The sequence below is a fragment of the Macaca fascicularis genome, chromosome 9, assembly GCF_037993035.2.
Source record: "Macaca fascicularis isolate 582-1 chromosome 9, T2T-MFA8v1.1".
In the NCBI taxonomy this organism is placed as follows: domain Eukaryota; kingdom Metazoa; phylum Chordata; class Mammalia; order Primates; family Cercopithecidae; genus Macaca; species Macaca fascicularis.
The window spans coordinates 92,688,649-92,712,254 of NC_088383.1; the positions used below are offsets into that span (position 1 = coordinate 92,688,649).

The 23,606-nt window shown below is 33.2% G+C and overlaps 1 protein-coding gene across 8 annotated transcripts in view; it reads left to right on the top strand.

Annotated features, from left to right (window-relative positions):
- The window catches only part of PCDH15 (protocadherin related 15), a 1,788,406-nt gene that overhangs the window by 1,654,061 nt on the left and 110,739 nt on the right, over positions 1–23,606 (top strand). For all 8 annotated transcript variants that reach the window (XR_012417282.1, XM_065521086.2, XM_065521087.1 and 5 more), the window contains 2 exons: positions 2,099–2,208; positions 4,141–4,281. Coding sequence is in view for 7 of the 8 variants with exons in the window: in XM_065521086.2 (XP_065377158.1) it covers positions 2,099–2,208; positions 4,141–4,281 (251 nt within the window). In the remaining variant the exon portion in view is untranslated. The remainder of the gene's footprint in view (positions 1–2,098; positions 2,209–4,140; positions 4,282–23,606) is intronic.

Consider the following 23,606-nt stretch of genomic DNA (forward strand, 5'->3'; position numbering starts at 1 on the left):
CAAATAGGAATTCAGTTTTTGAAAATTATCCCCTAATATGACTGACATATTTTCTTGTATTAAACTTTTGATAAGAAATATGTATCTTAATCTATCATAAATTAACAATCCATTGTTCAAATATTAGTTTTGCATTGTGGCATAATAATATTACCACAAACTTAATGGGTTAAAACAACACATACATTGCTTTGAATTTCCTGTAGGTTAGGAATCCAGGCATGGGTTAGCTGTGTCCTCTCCTTTTAAAAGGACTTGCATAATCTTTCAGTCAAGGTGTCAAATAGGGCTAGGGTCTCATCTGAGGCTCAACTACGGAAAGATCCACTTCCAAGTTCATGTAGTTGTTGGCAAAAATCAGTTCCTTGTGGCATGTTGTACTAAGGGCCTCAGTTCGTTGCTGGCTGTTAGTCAGCCATCACCTTGAGTTTCTTGCCATGAGGACTGCTTCATGTGGCAGCTTACATCATCAAATCCAGTGAGGGATATGGCCAAAAAGTTGGCTAGCAAGAATCTAGTCAAGTCGTAATCTTATGTAGTATGTCCATTGAATTTACATGAGACATATACATCACATGAACACTGAGCAAAGGATAAAGTGCCCCCATTGACCAGAGTTGGTTAATGTGTTTATGCATGTGCTATGGGGATTGGCAAAGCCTTACCCAAAGCACTTGTACTGAGAAGGAAAGAGGCAAGATTATCAAAAACAATACTTGGATGTTATCAAAAGAAGACAAAAAAAAAAAAAAAAACAATAACAAAACAAAACATACAGGACAGTAAAATAAGTAAGCAAATAAATAAACTAATAAATTAAATATCTATACATTCCATTTAAAAATTATACAGATTGGTTCTTATTCTTCAGCAAGAAGCAATTATTGCTCATGCAGTGACTATATGGACCACCATTAGGTGCTAGAGTATCTGTGAGGAAGATTGCTTTGCATTGAGATAACCTAGTCAATTAAGTGTGTGGATGGCAATAGCAAAAACAAAGCAATTTGGACAAGATGTTTGTAAAACCTTGTATGCAATTTATACTTCAGACTAAATTTGTATTTCAGGATTTTTTGTAAAAGCTTTCAATGAAAGCACAATGTAATTGCATAATGTAGCTTAGAAGAACCACTGTGTCCATTCTATTAAGTTCAAAACTCTGTCATAAAAATGGATAATAAAAATAAATAAATAAATAAATATCACCACACACCTATTAGAATGTCTGAAATCCAGACTATTTAACACCAAAAGCTGGCTGGAATGTGGAGCAACAGGAACTCTCATTCATTGTCAGTGAGAATACAAAATGGTACAGTCAGTTTGGAAGAGAGTTTGGCAGTTTCTTAAAAGACTAAACAGTCTTACTATACAATCCAGTAATCATGCTCCTTAGTATTTACCCAGAAGAGTTGAAAACTTAGAGTCACAAAAACCTACACACAGATGTTTATAGCAGCTTTAGTCATAATTGCCAAAACTTGGAAGCAACCAAGATGTTTTTTATTTATGGAAATAAATGGTGGGTACATTCAGACTATGAAATATTATGTAGTGCTAAAAATGAAATAAGCAATCAAGCCATAGATGTCGAGGTACATTGAATGCATATTACTAAGTGAAAGAAGACAGTCTGAAAAGACTACATACTGTGTGATTCCAGCTATACAACATTCTGGAAAAGACAAAACCATAGAGACACTACGAAGATCAGTGGTTGCCAGAGGTTGAGTTGAGGGGAGGGATGAATATAAGGGCACAGAGGATTTTCAGGACAGTAAGAATACCCTATATGATACTACATGAAGGTGGATACATGTCATTACACATTTGTCCAAACTCATAAAATGTACAACAGCAACATGCACCCTCATGGAAACAATGGACTTTCAGTGATAATGGGGACAACGTACGTTCATCAGTTATCACAAATGTAGCAGTCGGGTGGGGGATTTGATCATGGAGGAGGCCATGAATGTGTGAGGGCAAAGGGTATATCAGAAATCTCTTATCTTTCTCTCAATTTTTCTGTAAACCTAAAGTTACATCAAAATTATACTTAAACATAAATACATCATCTTCTCTAAACCTGCAGACCTCCTCCAGTAAGTGAACTTGCCACCAAAGGAACCATGGTTGGTGTAATTTCTGCTGCTGCCATTAATCAAAGTATTGTGTACTCCATTGTTTCAGGAAATGAAGAAGGTGAGTAGACTTTTAGTTTGTGTTCTCACCATCAACCAGTAAACTTAGATTTGGACTAATTTCAGATTGAATTGATATTACTATCTATCCTATTGTTTTCTAATAAAATTGTGCCCATCTTAGATGTAATTGGTAACCATGTATCCTGAACTTAATTAAAAATCCAGTTATGTTAGCTCAAGTGATTTTTTTCCCTTAAGAAATATTAAGTGTCTAATTAATGAAACCTTGCCCTTTTCGTCATTTGGTAATATTTTAATGACATTTCCTCAAAATTAATGCATCATGAAATTTTCAGCTTTTGGCCATGATCATTGCCTACAGTAGCTTCGTCCACTCCACTGTCTGAACCATCCAAGACCCTTACTCCATGTTGGTCATACCTTAACTAATCCTGAAGGAATTTCAAAATTGTAAATAAGTGTGAATTTTAAAAAGAGTCACATCCATGTTAAAAGCCATGCATGTTATATGATTCCCCAAATAGTCAAATTAGACATATAATTAATGATTATAAGCAAAGATATAATGTTTGTATATTAATCACTTTAAGAATCATAGGAATTTGCAAGCCTCTGGCAATAAGTTCATAGCTCAGTCTTTCACATTAATCTTTGTTTTACCTATTCTTCACAAGTTCTCCTCTGTTTTCCATTTTGGTATGTTAGATAGCCTAGCGTATTGTAGGTAGTCAAGAAATAGTTAATATATATGTAATAAATTAATCAATAATAAATATTTAAGAAATGACTGAATGTAAATGCTTCAAAGCAGTTTGCAAGGAAATTATAAAGGCCTTTTTTAGCTTTTTAATGACAAACTATTACTAGGTATTGCTGCTTGTGCAGTGTAGCAAGTGATCAATATCTTACTTTTATTGCCTTTCTTTCTTCATTATTACTGTGCTACTATGGGTCCTCCCTAAAAATAACTAAACTTCCTTTTTCCTTGAACTTTGAATGTCTGACTAAAGCTATAATTTCTCAACCTGTTCTGTTCCAAAACTTTCTCTTTATGGTTCTATTTATTCTTTCATTTGAAGACAGCGGAGTGGCTGTATTTATTAACCTCTCTCCCCCACAGTGACTATTTTACATTCATTTATTTATTAATTCATTCAACAAATATGTATTGAACATCTATTATATATTAACTACTCTTCTAGCCACTACAGATAGAACAATGTACAAAATAGATTCCTGCCCTCATGGAAGTTAATGGTCCAATAAGGGGGGGGGGTTAATAATAAAAATGTAAAAAGTATTAAACAAATATATAGTATTATAAGTGATTATTAATTCTATGAAAAAATAAAGTAAGGAGAGAATATGGAGAGCTTAAGAGAAGGAGATGTATTATAAAGTTTGCCAGTGTGCTCTGATTTTCATTCAAATTAATTTTAAAAGACATAGGGCAACATTAAATTATCTGTTTTTTTTTTTCCTCTCAAGTGTTCTTAACAAAACACTAAATCTACAAAATGATAATATTCATAAATTACAAACAGTATAATAAGCCAGTAAGGTCAGAAAATTTTGGTTAAACAAAATTAGATGGTTTTCTTTAAAACGGAACTTCTGAAAGCCTTTAGTGTGGTAGAACACCATCTGAATCTAAGGTGAAGAATATATTATTCAGTGTTTCCCAAATGTAATTAACCATAGAACATTGATTTCCAGGATTATCTCAAAACAACAAAAACAAACAAACAAAAAACCCCTACAATTTCAAGGCTGATTTTAGCAAAATATTGATGGTGATCATTTAAAGAGCTGGAGCAGTTTCCAGAAGCCAGCATTTTGTCACTTTCATGAATCACTCTAGTTATAAATAGGTATTTTTAGTGTTTTTGATATCACAGTGCTTTTTAAAGAGAATTTCTTTCCTTAGAGCCTAAAGACAATGACCAGGTAATTGTATTTTAATTTCTAGATACATTTGGAATTAATAACATCACAGGTGTTATCTATGTGAATGGACCTCTGGATTATGAGACCAGGACAAGCTATGTTCTTCGAGTCCAAGCTGATTCCCTAGAAGTGGTCCTTGCCAATCTCCGAGTTCCTTCAAAAAGTAAGTTATACTACTTAAAGCTTTTATGAGAATTGTATGGTGTCTCTGCTAATTTTTTAATGAAATACGTATGTCTAAAATATCATTCTCAGTGGACAACATAGAAAGATCGTTAATACTCTGAGATGATTGCCTATTTGTTTAAACAGCTAATATATGACAATGCAGTGAGTGATTTCACACTCCTGAAATGTCAAGAAAATAAAACACTGTTTTCAAATTGTGTATCTAATATTGTTAAAATGCCACCATTGTCTGTGTATGTTAAATAATAAAAGTTAGTCCCACTGTGAAAGCTCTGGATAAACCTTGGGAAATAGATATTTTTAATGAATGACTACTAGAAATTGCCTGAATTGTATGGCTTCTTGTATTTACATATTTTCTTAGAGAAAAGAAAAATTCATCTTAAAATTAGTGATTAACCTTTACTGTAATTCATATATAGCATCATTTTTTATTTTTAATTTACACTTTTTAACCTACATTTTTAATCTATGAAATGAGAATTACTATCCTTTTACAAAGGCAAGATTTTATTAATAATTAAAAAGATTAATTTTTTTAAATGACAGTAAACAAAGCATCACAGATTTAAGACCACGTTCTGTGACTCTAAACTTCAACATTTCTGTGGCATACAGTTTACCCACGCAGAGAAGCATGTAAAAGCCAATTTGTGAAAGGAACTGACACAGATTCAAAGATGTTATCAATAATGCGATAAATGCTATTCTTTTCCCATCTATTGAGGTAATACTCTTTTGCATTTAAGCAGTCATCCTTTTGTAATCAAAGCAACCCTTTTAAAATCTAGAAGACTCAAGATAATCAGGTTTAATTTAACTATTAATAGAATAGAGGCCCAGACAGAGTATGAAGTGAGAAACAGAATCTGGAACATTCACCCGGGGACTATCCCTGGACATCATTTCAAGGCATTTCATCAAGCAAGCATTCTTAGACGGGGGAAGAGGAAAAAAGAAGAGGGGAGAGGCATAAAGCGAGAACCCAGGCAGTGTGAGAGGAAAGAAAGCAAGACAGGAGCAACAGGCAGAAGATGCAGGATAGAATTTTTCTGTGTCAATTTGGCAATTGATCATAAAAAGAAATCACTCCTTTTCATTTATCGCAAACCTCATTTACTGATTTAGTGTAGAGAGCTGCTCAGTTGCTTGTAGAGGTACAACCAAATCATTTGAAAAATCAGATTATACAGGTGTCTTTGAAATAAAAGGAATTCAATTGTCCTCAATAATTATGCATCACTCACATCATTAAATTGTTTAAAAATAGCAGATAAGTTCTTTGAGTTTCTAAATTCTTTGAACTACAGGCAATTATGTTTTTAAAAATGTAGAGGATGCTTCTAATTGTAAAGTGAATTGGATAAATGAGGAGTGAAAAGGTTGGAGTAGCTCTAAATTATATAATGTAACCTATTTTATTGCAAATGCAAATAAATGGGAAAGATTAATTGAAAACTATACCTGCAATCTTTACTTAAAACAAATGAATAATTTAAGAAAGAAAAAATTTAGGTTGTAGAACTTGACATTTCTCAAGTAATACCTGTGGTTTTTCTGAATAGAGGTGCATTAAGTTCTTATATGTGAACATAATACAACTAACTCCCATTACTTTAATTTACATGTAAATCTGAGGCTAATAAAAGTTTATCTAATGCACATGTATATACTTCCATGTGCCCCAGTATGCGTGTAGAGGTGAAACCAATTCATGAATTATCCTGTCAGAAATGCATGAAGTCTAAAAGCTGAAGTATTTACTGCCTGATTCTTTGAATATTGTTATTAACCTTTTATGACTGACCTTTGCCTCCCAAGTTTGAAATAAAAACACATATATTTCTAATTTGATCTTATTAATTAATAACTGTTAATGGCCTATAGTCAATCCCCAGGCCATTAGCTATGCAAATAAGACCATTATGTAAATTGAGGTTAATTAATTAGTTAGCTAAATGTTCATCTCTGCTGCAGAATTCATTGCCCTGCCACATATCATTTGAATAAAGATAATAAAAATACAAAGTTTAATTCATTAAGGAAGTATTTTATTGACTTCTTTATCAAAAATTTGTTAATGAAATTATTTTCAAAGTAGATTGTGCAACCATGATGTGATTAGATTTAATATTTAAATGCAAACTAATTAAAATATAAAATTTTAGAGCTCATTTCATAAGTTTAACACTAGGAATATTTAAATATTTTAACCTTTTATTGAAAGGTTGGAACATTTCAAACATACAAAAATTACAGAGAATATTACAGTGAACCTCTATGTATCAACTGCCTAACTCAACTTAATCATGCCCTGGGAAACAGTCTTTCATCTTTGCTCTCAACTACCCACTATTGCATTATTCTGAAGCAGGTCAGAGTCAGAACATTCAATCTGTAAATATTTTGATATGCATATCTTAAGGACTCTTAAACCTTAATTAAAATATCATGATTACTCCTGCCAAAAGTAACAAATTATTTGATATCAACATATATCCAGTTGGTATTAAACATAGTTCATATTAAAAATATCCAGTTCATATTAAACATGTATTTACATCAGAATTCAAATAAGGTCTATACATTGCCATTGGTTGATAGGTCTGTTAAGTCTCTTTTAATCTGTAGGCTTCACCACTACCACCTCTTTTATTCACCTTGATATTTATTTATGCAAGAGACAACATTTCTGAAGCCTAGATTGATGACTGTCTCTCCAAGTGATCATTTCATGTTCTTTCTGCTTCCTTTATTTCCAGGAAATAAGTAGTTAGATCTGGAGGCTTGATCATATTCGTGTTATTTTTGGTTTTGTTTTTAAACAAATAAATCATAGGTGATATTCACTCATTCCTTAAACATTAAATCTCTTTGATTCTCTTTTTGTGATACAGATAGTAGCAACCACCAATGGTAATGTTCTAAATCCATTATTTTTTCTTTTTATTACTTCTATATTCATTAGCCAAAATATTTCTATAAAGAAAAACGTCTCCATAGCAAATATTCAGTTACTCTGAGGTGCAGCAACTATAGGAAAAACAAGGAAAAAAACCCTTTGATTCTTTCCTTTTATTATTGATTTTCAAAATAATGAGTTGATTCACTATTACACTCAAAATGAGAATACTGAGATGACAAATATCTTTGGTTTTCTGGGTCATATGGTCTCTGTCAGAACTACTCTACTCCGTTGTAGCTTAAAAGCAAGAAGAGATAATATGCAAATAAAAGGGTTTGGCTATGCTCCCACAAAACTCGTTTTACTAAAACAGGCTGTCTGTGGGCTGGATTTGACCAAAGGGCTGTAATTTGCCCACAGTTGTTCTAATACTTACTTTTACATTATATGATACACTATATATATATATTGCCCTGTTCATATCGTTCCTGTTGTGAGCAATGCTTCTGCTTCATCCCTTATATTTTCCCACACATCTAATTGAAAGTCATATTGTTTTATCCCTCGTAATATCAATAACACATTCGGTCATTTCGTTATCAGTAGCCTATTCTCAAGGAAAGTCCTCAATGCAGCATTATAGGGACACTATTTCCTATGTTTTGGTGCATTAAGAAAAGAAGCTTATCTTAGGGCCTTAACATTGAAGACCAATTTGACTGGATAACTTGACTAATTTTCTTTTTTAAATTAACTTTTTTCATTCCATTTTCTTATTCTTTGAAGCATTACTGTAAAAAAATGTGTAATGACAAACTGGTCTTATTTCTGAATTTCCAAATAATTGCCTTTATTTTTTCTTTAAAGTTCAGTATTTTTGTCAAAATATTTCTACATGTTGGCAATTCCAGGTCATTTTATATATATATATATATATATATATATATATATATATATATATATATATATATATATATGTATGTGTGTGTGTGTGTGTGTGTGTGTGTGTATAGTGTAACTGGTCAAGTCTTACTCAAGGATTTTTTTTTAATTCTAGCTTTTATTATTTTTTATTAATTTGACATCTATTCTGGTGTTACTGGCCACAGGTTCTTATGCTCTCGTGTAATAGAAACTGACATAAGGCTAAGGAACTTTCCCAGACTCCAGGCATTATTGGAACTTATGCTAGAGCACAAGGAAAGCATTCCAGAAGAGAGAAAGTCCTCTTGCTGCCTCCTTGAAGATAGCCAAGAGAGTAATTTTAACAGGCCTAGCCATGAAAGGAGTGACATTGAAGCATGCAGAGACGGGGAATTTATAGCACTTGCACAGTTTGATAACATGCTTCTTCATGTGTCCCATGTCTCATTAACATGTTACATCTCCCCTGCTGGGTGTGATTTTTTTTTTTTCCTTTGAGATGGAGTCTAGCTCTGTCTCCCAGACTGGAGCTCAGTGGCGTGATCCTCATTGCCAGCTCCACCTCCTGGGTTCACACCATTCTCCTCCTCTCCTCCCAAATAGCTGGGACTACAGGCACCTGCCACCACAGTCATTTTTTTAGCCCTCTGTGCATGTGGGTATTGGGGGCCAACTTCCTTGAGTAAGATGTATGGTGGAATGTCCCTCATCTTGGTTTCTCTAGGTAACTTACAGCTTGCAAACTCTTGTGGTCAGTGGGGATGGCATGAGTGGGGTGATGTTGCCATCACCTTACCGTGGTGCAAGTTCTGGTGACTAGTGTGACTGCATGAAATAATACTCTAGTGGAGGTGATCTGAACCCAAAGTTCCATCCCTCCTCTGTCTCACTGGGAGATTCCTAGTACACAAGTGTTGAATCTTCTCATATCTTTTCATCACTTTTTCGCTAATCTCTTTGTATTAGAGCACATTACTGTAAAGAAATACCTGAGACTGGGTAATTTATAAAGAAAAGAGGTTGAATTGGCTCATGGTTATGTAATCTTTTCAGGAAGCATGGTGCTGGCATCTGCTGTGGTTCTATCGTGGCCTCAGGAAGCTTATAATCATGGTGGAAGTCAAAGGGAGAGCAGGCACATTACATGGCAAAAGCAGTAGCAAGGGAGAGAGAGTGGTGGGGGAAGGTGCCACACAATTTTCAACAACCAGATCTTGTGAGAACCAACTATGGCGAAGACAACACCAAGCCATGAGGGATCTGTCTCCATGAAATTGATCTCCCACGTCCTCAGCTGCAGCACCCAATTAGATTAAAACCTTCTTCCCTAGTAATACTCATTGTCTCAATGATTGCCCGTCTGTGTGGCAAGTAGCAGAACCTAGACCAAAACCATGGTGTTTCAGTAACAAGGTTTACCACTCTGAACACCATTACTCTCAAGGAGAATTGAAAATGGTCAAGTGAATTAAAATTTAGAAGTGACTTTGTGTGAGTATTCCTTTGTAGGGGAGGGTTGTTGTAAAGTTGTACTTGAATTCACTTCAACAGTGTACTTTCCCAAAAAAACGAAGTCTGGGGAAATATATGCTTTTGCTTCTCAAGTTTAATGTTGGCAAGTACAGTAAAAAACACTGTGCCCTTATGTTGGCCTAGCACAGCAAATCCATGTTTGAGACATATCAGATAAATGTAGAGAGAAAAAGAGCAACAAGGGATTACAATGACTGGAGTGTTACATTGTATTACAGCTACATCTAGATAGGTCTGTGCTTCTATAAGTATGCAGGCAAAGAACCTGTGACTGTCCTTTGCCTGCATAATTATACACAAACCAACCCAGAGGACCAGATTTGGGACACATGTGAATGCCAGTTTTCTTAAATCCTGTTCAGTAGGATTACCTGAAGAAGTGATGATACTGCAAAAGGCAAAAACTGGAGATAGACTGCTGAATTCCTATTAAAATGACAAACTGGAATTAACTGAAGTACACTGGCAAACTGAAGTTGCTGCAGGAAAGCATATCAGTGCTGAAGATGCTCTCACTGACAATGTCTGTTTTAAACCCAGGTCTGACCCAAAAAGTATTCAACCATTTCACAACAGTAATATTTAAGTAGTAATTCTGCTACCTACCTTATGTGCCTTTTCTCCATAATCTCCAAGGTCAGATAATAGAAGTCTGAGTGATAAAAATCAACTGCTAGTGAATGAAAGACATGGTGGTAGTTAATAAAGAAAAAAGTAAAAAGAAATCTCTTATAGCCTCTTTCCAAAAGGCAGAAGAACTTCCATTAACATATCTAAGCTGGGGAAGACAAAAAGTTTTACCTTTAAATTAAATTTGAAGTATTAGATTAATATATTGAACTAGAGAATCATTTTTAAATTCTTTTTAAAATTACCTTTACCATAGTACTTTCTATTAACAATTTTTTAAAAACTATAAAATTTTTTGAGCTTTTATTCAAGAGCAGGAAAAGTATTAGCCCATATTAGCAGGATAAAATAGATAGTATGAAAGAAAAAAATAGACTTTTATAATTGTATTCCATATGTTCATATTAAGCATGTTATTTCAGTGAGACTGTAGAACAGAATTTAGTGGATATTGTTAAAATGGATTTAGTCTGAACAAAGACAGAAGTTTTTATCTGTTTTGTTTATTGATGTATTCCAATAGCTTAAAATGCATGGTGCATAAATATACAAAATAAAGATTTTTCCAATGCATGAGTAAGTCTAGAAAATTAAGGCCAGATTGTGAAGGGTTTTAAATATCAAGCTGACAGTATGCAAATTTACAGCATACATATCACTCATACAACCCACCTGTGGCTGACTGCTAACTAAGCCCCAGTTCTGCCCATTGCCACCTCACCACCCCTGATTTGCAGCCTGTTCATAATAGTGGTTTAGTCATTACTACAGATGGAGCCAGTACACTGTTTTAATCATGGGAATGTGCTTAGGAGCTTCCTCCCAGTACTTGAAATTGCAGGGAATCTGAAAAGCTTTGTTTTCTCTCTCTTCAATTCAGTTAGAAATTAGGTGTTGATTTTTCATTCCTCCTGCACTGCAAACTTTCTGGCCCTCTAGACTCTCTACCTTTTATCTCTTCTTCCCATCTCATTCTGTTAGGCATCCATATTTTCTTCCTTTACTCCAATATTGACCACTAATTTGATCAAATAATTATCTTCATTTTACAGTGTTAATGAAACACCAGGAATTTGGTCTAGGTCCCGCTGCTTGCTGCACAGAAAGGCAATTACTGGGAAAACAGTCATTGCCAAGGAAGAAGGCTTTAATCGGGTGTTGAAGGTGAGGAGATGGGAGCTCAGTTTCGAATCCATCTCCCTGATTGACTAAAGCTAGAGGGTTTATATAGCAGTGAAGAAACATAACAGTGTAAGAAAACAAGAACTAGGGAGGAACAAGGAGGCCTCTGGGGCAGTGATCTGGTAAGTTTCAGTTATTTGATACTTTTTTTTTTTTTTGAGAGGCCTGAAGGTCCTCCTTTCCTGAGGAAGGAACTCAGATAAAACAAATAAAAGTTTTAAGCTTTAACAGCAGAAGGGCCAATTTCTATGTTTATCTGAAAACAACTGTCTATGGGACTATTGGACTAGTTTCAAAAGGAAATACAAATGTGAATGCATTGCTATTTCTAATACATTATTTCAAAATTATGAATCATCTTTTCTTCCTATCCATAGTCTCTTTCTTTGCAGAAAAACTCAAACTCTCCTGGGTTTTTAGGATAAAATGTTATTTGGTCCCAAAGAAGCATCAAGAAGCCTGTACCCAGAACATCTATAGAAATTTATGTTAATATTTCTGTCACAGAGTCATTCCCATTCTTTTATTTTTATGTAGAACAAAAGCAGTAACATGCAAGTTTACAGCACAGATTAATTTATGTAACTCCATAATTGAAGCGGCAATTTTTGCTTTATGGTAAAATTATAATTATCTTTAAACATGAAAAAAGAAAGCCATAGCTTTCTATAAATATGTCATTGTGTTTTGATTCAATAACTAGACTTTCAATCAGGAATAAATGACAAGACAATTAAGATAAACTTTAAACTGGTGGTAAAACAGCTCAAACGCTATTGATTTCATTTTATGTTTTAGCTGAAGGGTACGAGCTTGTAATGCATTTCATTTTTTTGACTTTTATGGTTTCACACAGAAGGTCTGTGACAAATAATGCTAATGACTCTTTACTTATGATTGACTGACTTACAAAAGCATCCCTGTTATAACTAGGGTAACAATATTGTAGCCTGTGACATATTATGTTTTAGTCCTAAAATCCCAGGAATGATCATAGCCTTATATTTATACTATAAATAAATGGCCACAGATTTAGAAACTGTATTAATAATTTATTACTTTAAAATATGGAGAGCAGTTTATGAAAATTAACACAATAATATTAACAGCATTTTTCTTTCAGAAATGTTAAGCATCTTATATAAATACGTGGTTGAAAAAACTATATTTTCAGCAAAACAAAAATGTATTCCAGTGGACTCATAGCATAAAATTGTCCAAGAACAAATTACATTGTGCACAATAGGTTTCCTGGGAAATGTGATTTGAAAAATGGTTATAGACTATTATTAATACATTTCTGAAACCAAATGCATTGAAGCAGTGCTCTTCCATTGATCCCAAATTGATTTGCTGAACTGATGACAATGATATATAATTAAACTTTTCAAAATAGAAAAAAATTACATTTCTGCATATATAATACGAGAAAAAAACATATTTCATGAGGGAAACATTTTGTATTGCTTCCATGGGAAATCAAAATTAAAATATTGAAGAATCTAGGAATGTATAAAATAGTTTTCCTTCTTATACCTAAGAATAAGCCTGGAACTAAAGAGAGGAGATACAATTTTCTTCATTCCTGGAAACATATTTATAATTAATATAGTAATTAATTTAGATTTTTTTCTAAGCCTTTTTAGTCCAAATTTAAGTTGGGATTCAAAATGAGACCATTCATTGAATGCCAAATATCTTTACAAACTTATGTTTTCCATAGAGTATTAATTACTGATTAATAATGAGGCCCCAGAATGATACAATAGTCACTCTAAACCTCTTGCTTTAGAAAAATTCTTATTTCAATAGAGGCACACCTATTAAATGCAAATGAAGCTATGCACAGAAGAACTGGAATCCATTAAGTCACTTATGTTACAGAAATAACAACACTTCCAGAAATAGAAAACAGGTGCAACTACATGAATAACATAAGCATAAAATGTAGCTTAGCAATCATAGATATGAGGGAAATTATCAGAATTTTCTTCAAAAGCACATTAATTCTTCATTATTGATTACGGTTGTAGGCATTGGCTATCCGCATTCTGTTGTAATATAATCAAAGTCAGGTCTTCACTATAAAGTAATAACTTGCTAAAGATTTAGCATAGCTATTATATTGGTTTTTATTTATTTTTATCACTTATGGATAACGCAGTTTTTTCTGTTAATAAAATTATTTACTTTCCCAACTTTAACAAGTAGCTGATCTTACTGGTTGACTATTGAAAGAAGAAAAAAGAAAAGCTTCCTATTAAGTAGACAAAAATAATTTCAGCATTATGCTTAAATAATAAAAAGAAATATGGAGAAAAGTACCATATAGAAAATATGTACATATGAGTGAACATTCAAAAGGTTTCATTGTCTCCACTTCACAAGTCTCTGAAGTTCTGCTGGGCATATCCTATGTAACTGCTCTTCTGAATTTCTATATTCATTGTATTCTTTTCACTTAGCCTCAAGGAATGTCTACACCTAAATGTCTTTGCTTCCACAAGTCTCTCTTTTTAAAAATGTCCTTTCTTCACTGTTTTTCAGATCAGCTCAATTATTCTACAAGGGTCAGTTTAAAGGTCATCTCATTTTTGAAACTTTCCTTAATCATCTATTTTCCTTGTCATATAAGAAAAAATACATCTAGCCTGTGAGTTATCTTCAAATAAAAAGATGTAGTATTTATTATTCAATTTTATCTTGTCCCAGATTTTATCACAGGTGCCGTGTGGATGATAGCAGAGAAGATAAAACTGTGAGATAGATCCCAAAGAAGAGAATAGTATAGATAACACTATGAAGATGAAAGATATATTTCAAAAATAGTAAATACTCCTTTCTTGCACAATACAGAAATTGTCTAGTAAATTATGTTTGATGCCATGTTCTAATGCTTTAGAGAAATACTGTCATAGTATCTATTGTACTACTCTACCTTTTTGATATTTATTGTTTATATAAAAGATCACATTATAATTAACCATATATTTTCATGATTGATTTTGTCCAAAATGTATCTAATTTTGAGCTGGTCTAATTAATAACAGTATAATTTTATAATTCTTCACAGTGAATTGTGACTTGTGTCAGATTTGCAAGAACATTTGGTGGGTTAAACATATAAAGTGGTAATAAAATAATAGATACTTGGACAAACAATAGAATTTAGTGTATTCCAAGGTAAAAGTGGTAAAGAATGACTGGGACAATGCTCTTTTGATCTTGAAATTAGATATTACTTATTATCTTTGACAATATTACATGGATTGGTAAAGGATTTGTGGGTCCCCTTGTCATTCTTCTTACTCTTTGACTAATGTTAACATTCTTACATACATACACACACACACACACTTTCATTTACATATGAACAAAGCTTCCAAACAGACTAGTACTTTTTAAGTTATTATTTCACTTTCAACAACTATGTTCCCTTTATTTTTGAGGCACATCTAATGTGATTCTCTTTTTTTGTCACATGGCCCCTAAAACATTATTTTCGTGCCACAGAGATAATGAAAAGTATGTTAAATTAACAAATATATATCACGTATTTGCAAAGCATAAACATTTTTTCTAAGTGTTGTAAGGGGATACATATCCACGAGGTGAGCTTAGCGCTTTAAAGAAGTTTCTATCCTGTTGGAGAAGCTATGTATAAACAATAAGTAGTAGCATGAAGTACATGACTAAATTGATATACAAGAGACATAGACATGCATGATTTGAAATTAAAGTAACTTTGTCAATGAAAAAAACTCAAACTCTGCAAAACATTTGAAGAAATTTATTCTGAGCCAAATATGAGTGACCATGGCCCTTGACACAGTCCTCAGGAGATCCTAGAACATGTTCTCAAGGTGGTTGAGGTGCAGCTTGGTTGTATACATTTAAAATTCTTCTAATTGGCAATTGGCAATTGGTTCAAAGTGGCTTCAGAAGACAGTGAATTGCGAGATCGTAGTAAACAAGTTAGTGAAGAGCAAAAGGAAGTAGATAAGTAAAAGAATCATAAAATAGTGTTTCTCATAAAGCAGCTGTTTGAACTACCGGTGATAATTACCTGAGATACTCGTTCAATAATACATATTTTTGTGATCTCTTTTCTAAACTTAATTAAGATATCTGGAAATGGAAAATGGAAATCTGAATGTTTAGTATTTTGTTGTTGTTGTTGTTTCTTCACAACTATTTGAAATACTGATAGGAAGATTAACTGCTTGCAGTTTTTTGCTTTGTTTTGTTTCTGAAGGCAGGGAATTAACATGAGAAAGTTAGCTCAGTTATGTAGAATAGCTTGGAGAGAGAGAGAATGAATGCTAAAGAGAATTGGATAAATAGGCCAGGCCCAAACTAGAACTAGTATTGGGCCAGTGCGATGAGGAAAATGTAGGACAATTGCAAAAAATAAGTTGGTAGGACTTGATGACTGGTTATAAAGAGAAAGGAAGAAATCAAGGATGCTTTTATACTTTTGATCTTGGGTGACATGAATAAGATCTAAAAACTTGTAGGAAACTAGGAGCTGCACTTCCAAAGGTGTTCAGGACTGATAGGTAGATTTTGAAAAAAAGTCATATAGCATGATTACTTAAATCAAGGAATTGTTATGCAAAGGGTCGCTAGTCTCACATGGTATAAATGTAAAATAATGAGGCTTAAGTGAGGAAACTAGGCAAAGAAAGCATCAAATGAAAAAGTATCTCTTGACCTCCCAAAACCACAGAGAAAAACTTAATTTGCACATGCCCGAACACACCATAGAAAGGGCTCAAAGCTAGAAACCAGGGACTGGAAACACTACAACTCTAGAAATATAAAGGAAATATGGAAATAAAGGTAAATAAAAATTCACTGGCAATGTAATGATAGGAGATTCCCTGTCGAGGCAATGATCACTTTAAGAGGAGATGAGCTAGTGAAGCTTGTATCGGGGAGAAATGCTGTTTAGATCCATTCTGCTAACTCAGATCCAATGAGTTGAGCTGTCGGAAAAAAAAAACAAAAAAAGAAGTCCCTTGAGGCCCCATCTGGTTTGTCTCTCTGAGGCTGTCAAGAGAAAAATGAAAGACTGAGTTTGAGAAAACCACTTCCATTTGGTGAATGAGAGGAAAAGAATAGCCATTGACGAGCCCAGTGGAAAAAATGAATACAATTTATGTAGTGATGACCTGTTAGCCAAAGGAAAAGAGGGTTTCAAGAAAAGTTGAAAATGGCTGAAACAGCAAATGTTGCAGATACTCCAGAAAATTATGCCTAAGGAAAGTATGTTGGATAATAGTTAACTTGGGCCAACAATAACTAAAGCTAGTGCCAAATAAATAATAAAAGTCTTGTATGTGGAAGAAAACAGGGGAATTAAGTAGGTAAAACAATTTTTGGTTTTATCGTCACAATTTAAACTTTAATTTATTCTTAAATATTCCCTAATTTCGTTAATGTTTACATTTTCATAAGGCATGCATTTCAATTTAATGTACACATTACTTCAGTGCAAAAGCAAAATCTGAGAATTTTATGATTCAGAGATAAGAAACAGAAATTTAGCTTGTCATTCTTTTTAATCATTATTCAAAACACAAGTCTAGTAGTCAATTCTTCCCAATCTAATTCATTTTTTATTCCCAGGAACGTTTGTAAGTTCAATTAATCAATCTTGTTCTTGTTTTTATCCCTCTTGGTATCTTGTACCTAATTAGTCCCCCATGTAATGTCTGAAAAATAATTACAGGCAAGCAGTTTAGAGGAAATCATTATTTTAAATGCTGTCACTTTCAATTTTGAAAGTCTGTTACTAGTTATTTACTTACAGCGTATGCTTGTCATCAAGACTCTTTAATAGAGGTTGCTATAATTGTGTTTTATTAAAATACACAAGAAAGTTGGATACTTTAACCAGTTTAGTGGCTCTGTTTTGCTTACAGATGATCCCTATTTGATGATATTTCATAAATGCTCAGATATACCTGAGTTTAAAGGACAAACAGTAAAGGAGAAATTTATCAAAAATCTATACTAGGAAAATTCTATATAACTCAGATTATTAAACAATTAAATTGTTCTCATTTAAAATTACCTTAATAGAACAGCAGAGAAAAAGTAGATACACAAAAGTTTTATATAAGAAATTACTTAAGACCCATGATTTTGGTATCAGGCTTGAATTACATACCCAGTTGTGATCTTTACAAACTTCTCTCACCTTTGTAATCTTCAGCTTTCTCTTGGGGTAAATATGTCTACACCTCATAAGGATATTTGAGAATTTTAAGGATAACCATACCTGAAAAGTACTTAACTTACTGTAACATAAGAAATACTCTATAAAAAAGTATTTTTTAATTACTGCTACTAGATGTGATATGTTTGAACCACACAAAATTATAGTAAGCACATACTAAATATGCTTCATCTACTCCTTTAGTAAGTGTACAGAGAGATATCTCATGTTTTCCTCTGAATGCTCTGTATTACCAGTGATTGTAGGTTGTGACGTTAGAAAAGCGGCCAGGCATCTTTTGAGGGTTTTAGATTTGAATATCCCTATCTTGATTGACAACCAGATAATGTATATACAAAGGCACAGACAACTTTCTTTTTCAAGAAAAGGTTAATGTAATAATCCGTGATGATAAAGAAGAAGATATACTAAAATTTAATACTCGATTAAATTTTACAACACAAAATGAAAAATCTACACTTCATAATGTCTTTCGGGAGGAAAGAATCCAGTATCTTTTCTGTAGGTAGGAAGATAAGGTGTCCATTCTCTGCTATGGACTGAACTGGTCATTCCAAACTATTTTTGGCATGGTTAATAAGTTGGAAACAGTAGAAACCACTTCTGACTGGCTTATACTAAGGGAATCATATCAGAGGAATACTTGGTGGCTTGTACAAGCAAGAGAGAAATTGAATAGGGTCTACGGAAAAACAAAAACATGGAGAGGCTTCAGCAATCTTAGAAACTCAAGTAGCAATTCCTTTTTGGGCAGTGCTGTTGAGAGAGCTGGGGTCAATGGCCTTCAAGCAACTGGCAGTCAGTTCAAGGATCACACATCTGGAAGTGAGAGAATCTGATTGGCCTGGCTTGAGTTACGTATCCTTAGCCAGGGGTGAAGTGAAGAGTACAATAGTTGGCATTTCTATTAAGGGCTCATGGAATGTAGAGGTGATAGTAACCCAGGAGGGGAAATGGACTTCTGTGGCCAGAATAAAGGAGGAAGTGATACTGTTTAGGCAAATTTAAAAAAAAGTCCTATTATGGCTGAAATGTGGTTGAATTAAGTGTTTGGTAAGCAGTATGGAGGTCGGTATAGAGGGGTGGCATATTACTTGAAAGTTACAGTGTTAAATTTTTACTTTATATCATAAGGGAATTTTAATTTCCATTTATACTGTGACTAGTGCTCAAAAATGTAAGTAGCTGATTACCTCAACTTTTGAAGGTTTATCAGTTTATGTTGCTTCAAAAACTATTTTCTCCTCTCAGAAGTTTGGGAGAGGATTAAAGATAATGCTTGGAGTTAATTACACGTTGCAAGAACTATGAACCCCTATTTTGCAAGTATTAATTAAGCACTTTCCAAAAGCTCAATTTAGAATGTTCATTACACTAAGTAGTTGGAGTTAAATTGATCCCACTTATATTGCTTCTAAAATTGCTGCAAAAAGTGAATGATATAATATGCTGTATACCATATGACTAATGAACACAGTGAAGATATATAGATAAATGATAATTAAATTGTGTCTTGCAAGACCACTTCTCTCTTTATTCATTGCTTCTTGGTTGAATCTTCACAAGTAAATCAAATATACCTAGAGAAATATCTTCTTACAAAAAGCAAGCAAATTCTTATTTTATTTTAGGAGGAAAAAAAATATATGCTTTACTAGCATAAGCCAGGGCTTTTTGATGCAGGGAAAAAAATGAAGATTTGCACATAATATCTCCACATGTTCTTCAGATGAAAGAGATGATATTTTAGAAATGGCATAGAAAGGAACAAAGTTCAAGATTTTCATGTACATTATGCTTTATGACTTCTGTTTTCTACTTCTAGTCTTCCATCATGATATTAACATTAACTATTTTAAATTAGAAAAGTAGTACTTATCATTATATACAATAAAAATAAAATATGAAAAGAAGAAAATTAAAATAATCTATCCCATGATTTTGATTTTTTAAAAAATTTATATATCTTTTTCAATTATATTGTAATATCCTAATATATTATTATATAGTGTATATACATACACTTATATGCACTTGCACATAATTTATCAATTTTATTAAAATATGCAAATGTTTTGAAAATAGAATATATACCATAACACTTTTCACTTTTTATAGACAATTATGTTTTTTAGGTGTATGGTGATTATAAACATACACCTGTTTATTATGACATTTAATCATCAAAGTAGTCTTATTGCTTGTCTACAGTTTATACATGAGAAAGCAGGCCCTTGTATTCAACTGCCTCGTCCAAGATCAAAAAGTCCTCAACTTTATAGAAATGGGATTTCTCATCTTATATCCATACTGTTTTTACTTTGCCTCCAGCTGTTATGAGGTGAGCGAAAGGGTTATTTTCAAATGAATGTGTATAGAAACACTTCCACTGGGAGGCTTTAATTCCAACCAGATTATCTACATATGCCTTAAATTATTTTCCTCATGCCGTTTAGAAGTAGGTTTGCTTTCCCTGGCCCCATTCTAGCAATCTGTATTCTCAGCTTCCTGCATATTTATAAAAACTTAAAAAGTTTTAGAAATTTCCCAGTGAAATGTTCATTTTTCTTGTGGTTCTAGGCATAGAAGTATATACCTAGATACCTAACACCTAAATACAAATAAATTATTTTTTTGCTATAGAAATAAATTGCCCTACTCCCCACTCCCCATAAATCACAAATTTTAGAATTATTCAAGGATTACTTCAGGTTTCTTAAATGACTCAAATTTAAGGCCATAAAGTGAAATAGTTATATCTATATATTGTTACAGGTTTGATCTGCATATTATTTATGCCTTCTCCTAGTTGAGTAATTTTAGACATGTTATTTAATCCCTCCAAGCCTCATCATCTTCATTGATAAAATGTGAGAAATCAATAATCTGTACAATGTTATTATAGGAGTAAATTGAAATAATGCACAGAAAACACTTAGTCCAGAAACTTCTCAATGATTAGTATTACCATTAAAGCATCCTGTCAGTGATGTTGTTTGCACATAAAAAGAGCTTCAGAGCTCCCACATTTGTATTAAAACAGAAATTTGTTTTTCCTAAATTTGTCATTTGGGAACATCCTAACACATTTCTGTTTTGAAATATAGTATATCCTTAGAATTTTACATTGAAAAGAACACAAAAATATGTCTCTTGTATGCAAAATGATGCCCCCCTTCCCTTGAGACATCTGTGCCCTAATCTCTGAAATTTGGGAAGATGTTAATTTACATAAGATAAGGGACTTCCCAGATGTGATTGGATTAAGGATTTAAAAAGGGTGATTATTCTGGACTATCTAGGTGGACTCAATGCAATTACAAGCATCCTTATAAGTGAAAGAAGGCAGGACAGTCAGTGTCAGAGTGATGCAACAGAAGATTCCACTGGCCATTGCTAGATTCGACTGATGAAAGGACACTAAGCTTAAAGAATGCAAGCAGGCAGCTTCTAGAAGGTATAAAAGAGAAGGAAACAGATACAGCCCTGGAGGCTCCGGAAAGAAATGCAGACCTGCTGCCTCTTAATTTTAGCCCAGTGAGACCCATTTGGACCTACATACTATACAATATTACATTGGTGTTATTTTAAACCACTAATTTTACAGTAATCTATTCCAGAAGCAATAGGAAGCTATGGTGATATCCGTGTGTGTGTGTGTGTGCGTGTGTGTGTGTGTGTTTGCGTTAAAGGACAGAGGTACTTATTTGAGCAGCATTAAATACTTTAGCACATTGTTTCAAAAGAATTTTTTTCTCTTCCTTCGACAATGCCATAGACATTTATAAATCCTTTAAATCATTTGTAGTAACTCATCAGTTGATATCCAAATGTAGAAGGGGCAATGGTATTTGTCTGCCTTTTGAAATAGATGTAGCGTTTTATTCAATAATTCTTTATTCAGTACTACTATTTGATTGCCTGTGTTCTAGAAGCTGAGCAAAAGTGTCTATCGGAAGTTAACTTTGCTGTTATTACAGGGAGAGAAACCTGGGCATTAATTTTAACCATGTCTGGGAATGAAGTCTGGCTCTTCTGTATAATAGTTGACTAGTTCCTTAATCTCCTTGAGTCTCAGTTTCTTTATCTACAAAGCAGAAATGAAAATACCTATTTCATGGATTTGTTGCAAGGTTTTTAAATAAATCTTGTAAGTAAAATGTCCAATGTAGAGAAACTATTGAAGAAAGAGTAATGCACCTTCCATTCCTTCCATTAAATGTGGAAAACCATAGTTGGTTTGTGTATTAGGCCATTTTTGCCTTACTATAAAGGAATGCCTGAGGCTGGGTAATTTATAAAGAAAATATACTTTATTTTGGATCATGGTTCTACAGGCTGTACAGGAAGTGGGATGCTGGCATCTGCTCTTGGTAAGGGCCTCAGGAAGCTTCCAATCATGGTGGAAAGTGAAGGGAGAGCCAGTGTATCACATGACCAGAGCAGAAGCAAGAGGGAGCGGGGAGGTGCCACACACTTTTCAATATCCAGATCTCTTGAGAACTCAAGAGTGAGAACTCTCTCATCACCAAGGGGATGGTACTAAGCCATTCGCAAGGGGTTCACCTCCATGATCCAAACACCTCCCACCAGGTCCCACCTCCAATAGTGGGGATTCCATTTCAACATGAGATGTAGGGGAGACAAACATTCAAACCGTATCGGTGTATTCATTTCATTTTGATGGATTCTTCTCTTATCTTTTAGACACAGCTCCTTTATAGTCTCAAGAAAAAAAAGAATATAGTGTTAATATCTGTTGTGTGTGTGTCTGTGTTTAGGTGCACATATGAAAATTCAAAACTGCCCATGTGACAATAACTACAGTCCATGTGTCTTTTCAAATGCTTAGCAAATTGCATTTCCACAACACAATCTTTTTGCATCTTTGATTGTTCTTCTGTTAGCCTTTATTTTAGTATATTTATTCATCATTGTTTTTATTTAAACAAAGCATTAGTTTTGGGACATAAATCTACTTTTATTTTTAATTATATGTCAAAGAATTCAGAGGTCATGTAATGGTCTATTCAGATATAATAATTTTGTCTTTCTCAGCTGTGATCCTGCAATTCAGTGTGCAATAATTCCTATTAGCCTTGTAACATCAACAGAATAGTGTTAGGTCGAATATTATATACAGTCTTATTTTCTTGAACCCTTGGTTTTTGAAATAAATTTTCTATAAATGTGTGGTCTTGTGTAAATAAAAGTATGCATATTTAATAGGACACAGTACTTTTCATATGTTTTCCAATAGTATTTCATTATGATTTCATAAAATTATTTTACTCGCATGAAAAATATGTATTTTCCACTACATTATTTGATGTGTACTATATTCCTACATAATATCTCATATAAAAACCATTTTCTTTTAAAATTCAGTGCTAGGAAATTTTATTTCAATTTCATGCTATTGGTATTTTTCTTCCTTCTGATAATAGTAATAATGTTTTATTATTATATTATTATATTACCTAATATAAAATATTAGAAAACTAATATTTTCTCCCTCCTGCCTGGAGAGCCAGGAATCTCTGAGGCATATATGAAATAGTAAAGCTACCATGTATTTAATGTCTTACCTGCATTTGCTCATTTAATCTAGTTATTTATGTAAAATTATTATCATGTTTTGAATAAGAAACTTTACCTCAGAGAGAGTAAGTAACCTATATAAGGTCACATAGCATACATGTGGTATTATCAGGTTAGACCAAGCTCTGCTTCCAAAGTTTATGCTTACATTTTTATTGCCTAGATTACAACTACTACAGTTTTGTTGATCATTATGAGTCCTGTAATAGTGTAATAGCTGCTTTCTGTAGGGAACTAGCGTTTAATAAATAAAACTGATTTAAGATAGGGTCTTTTTTAT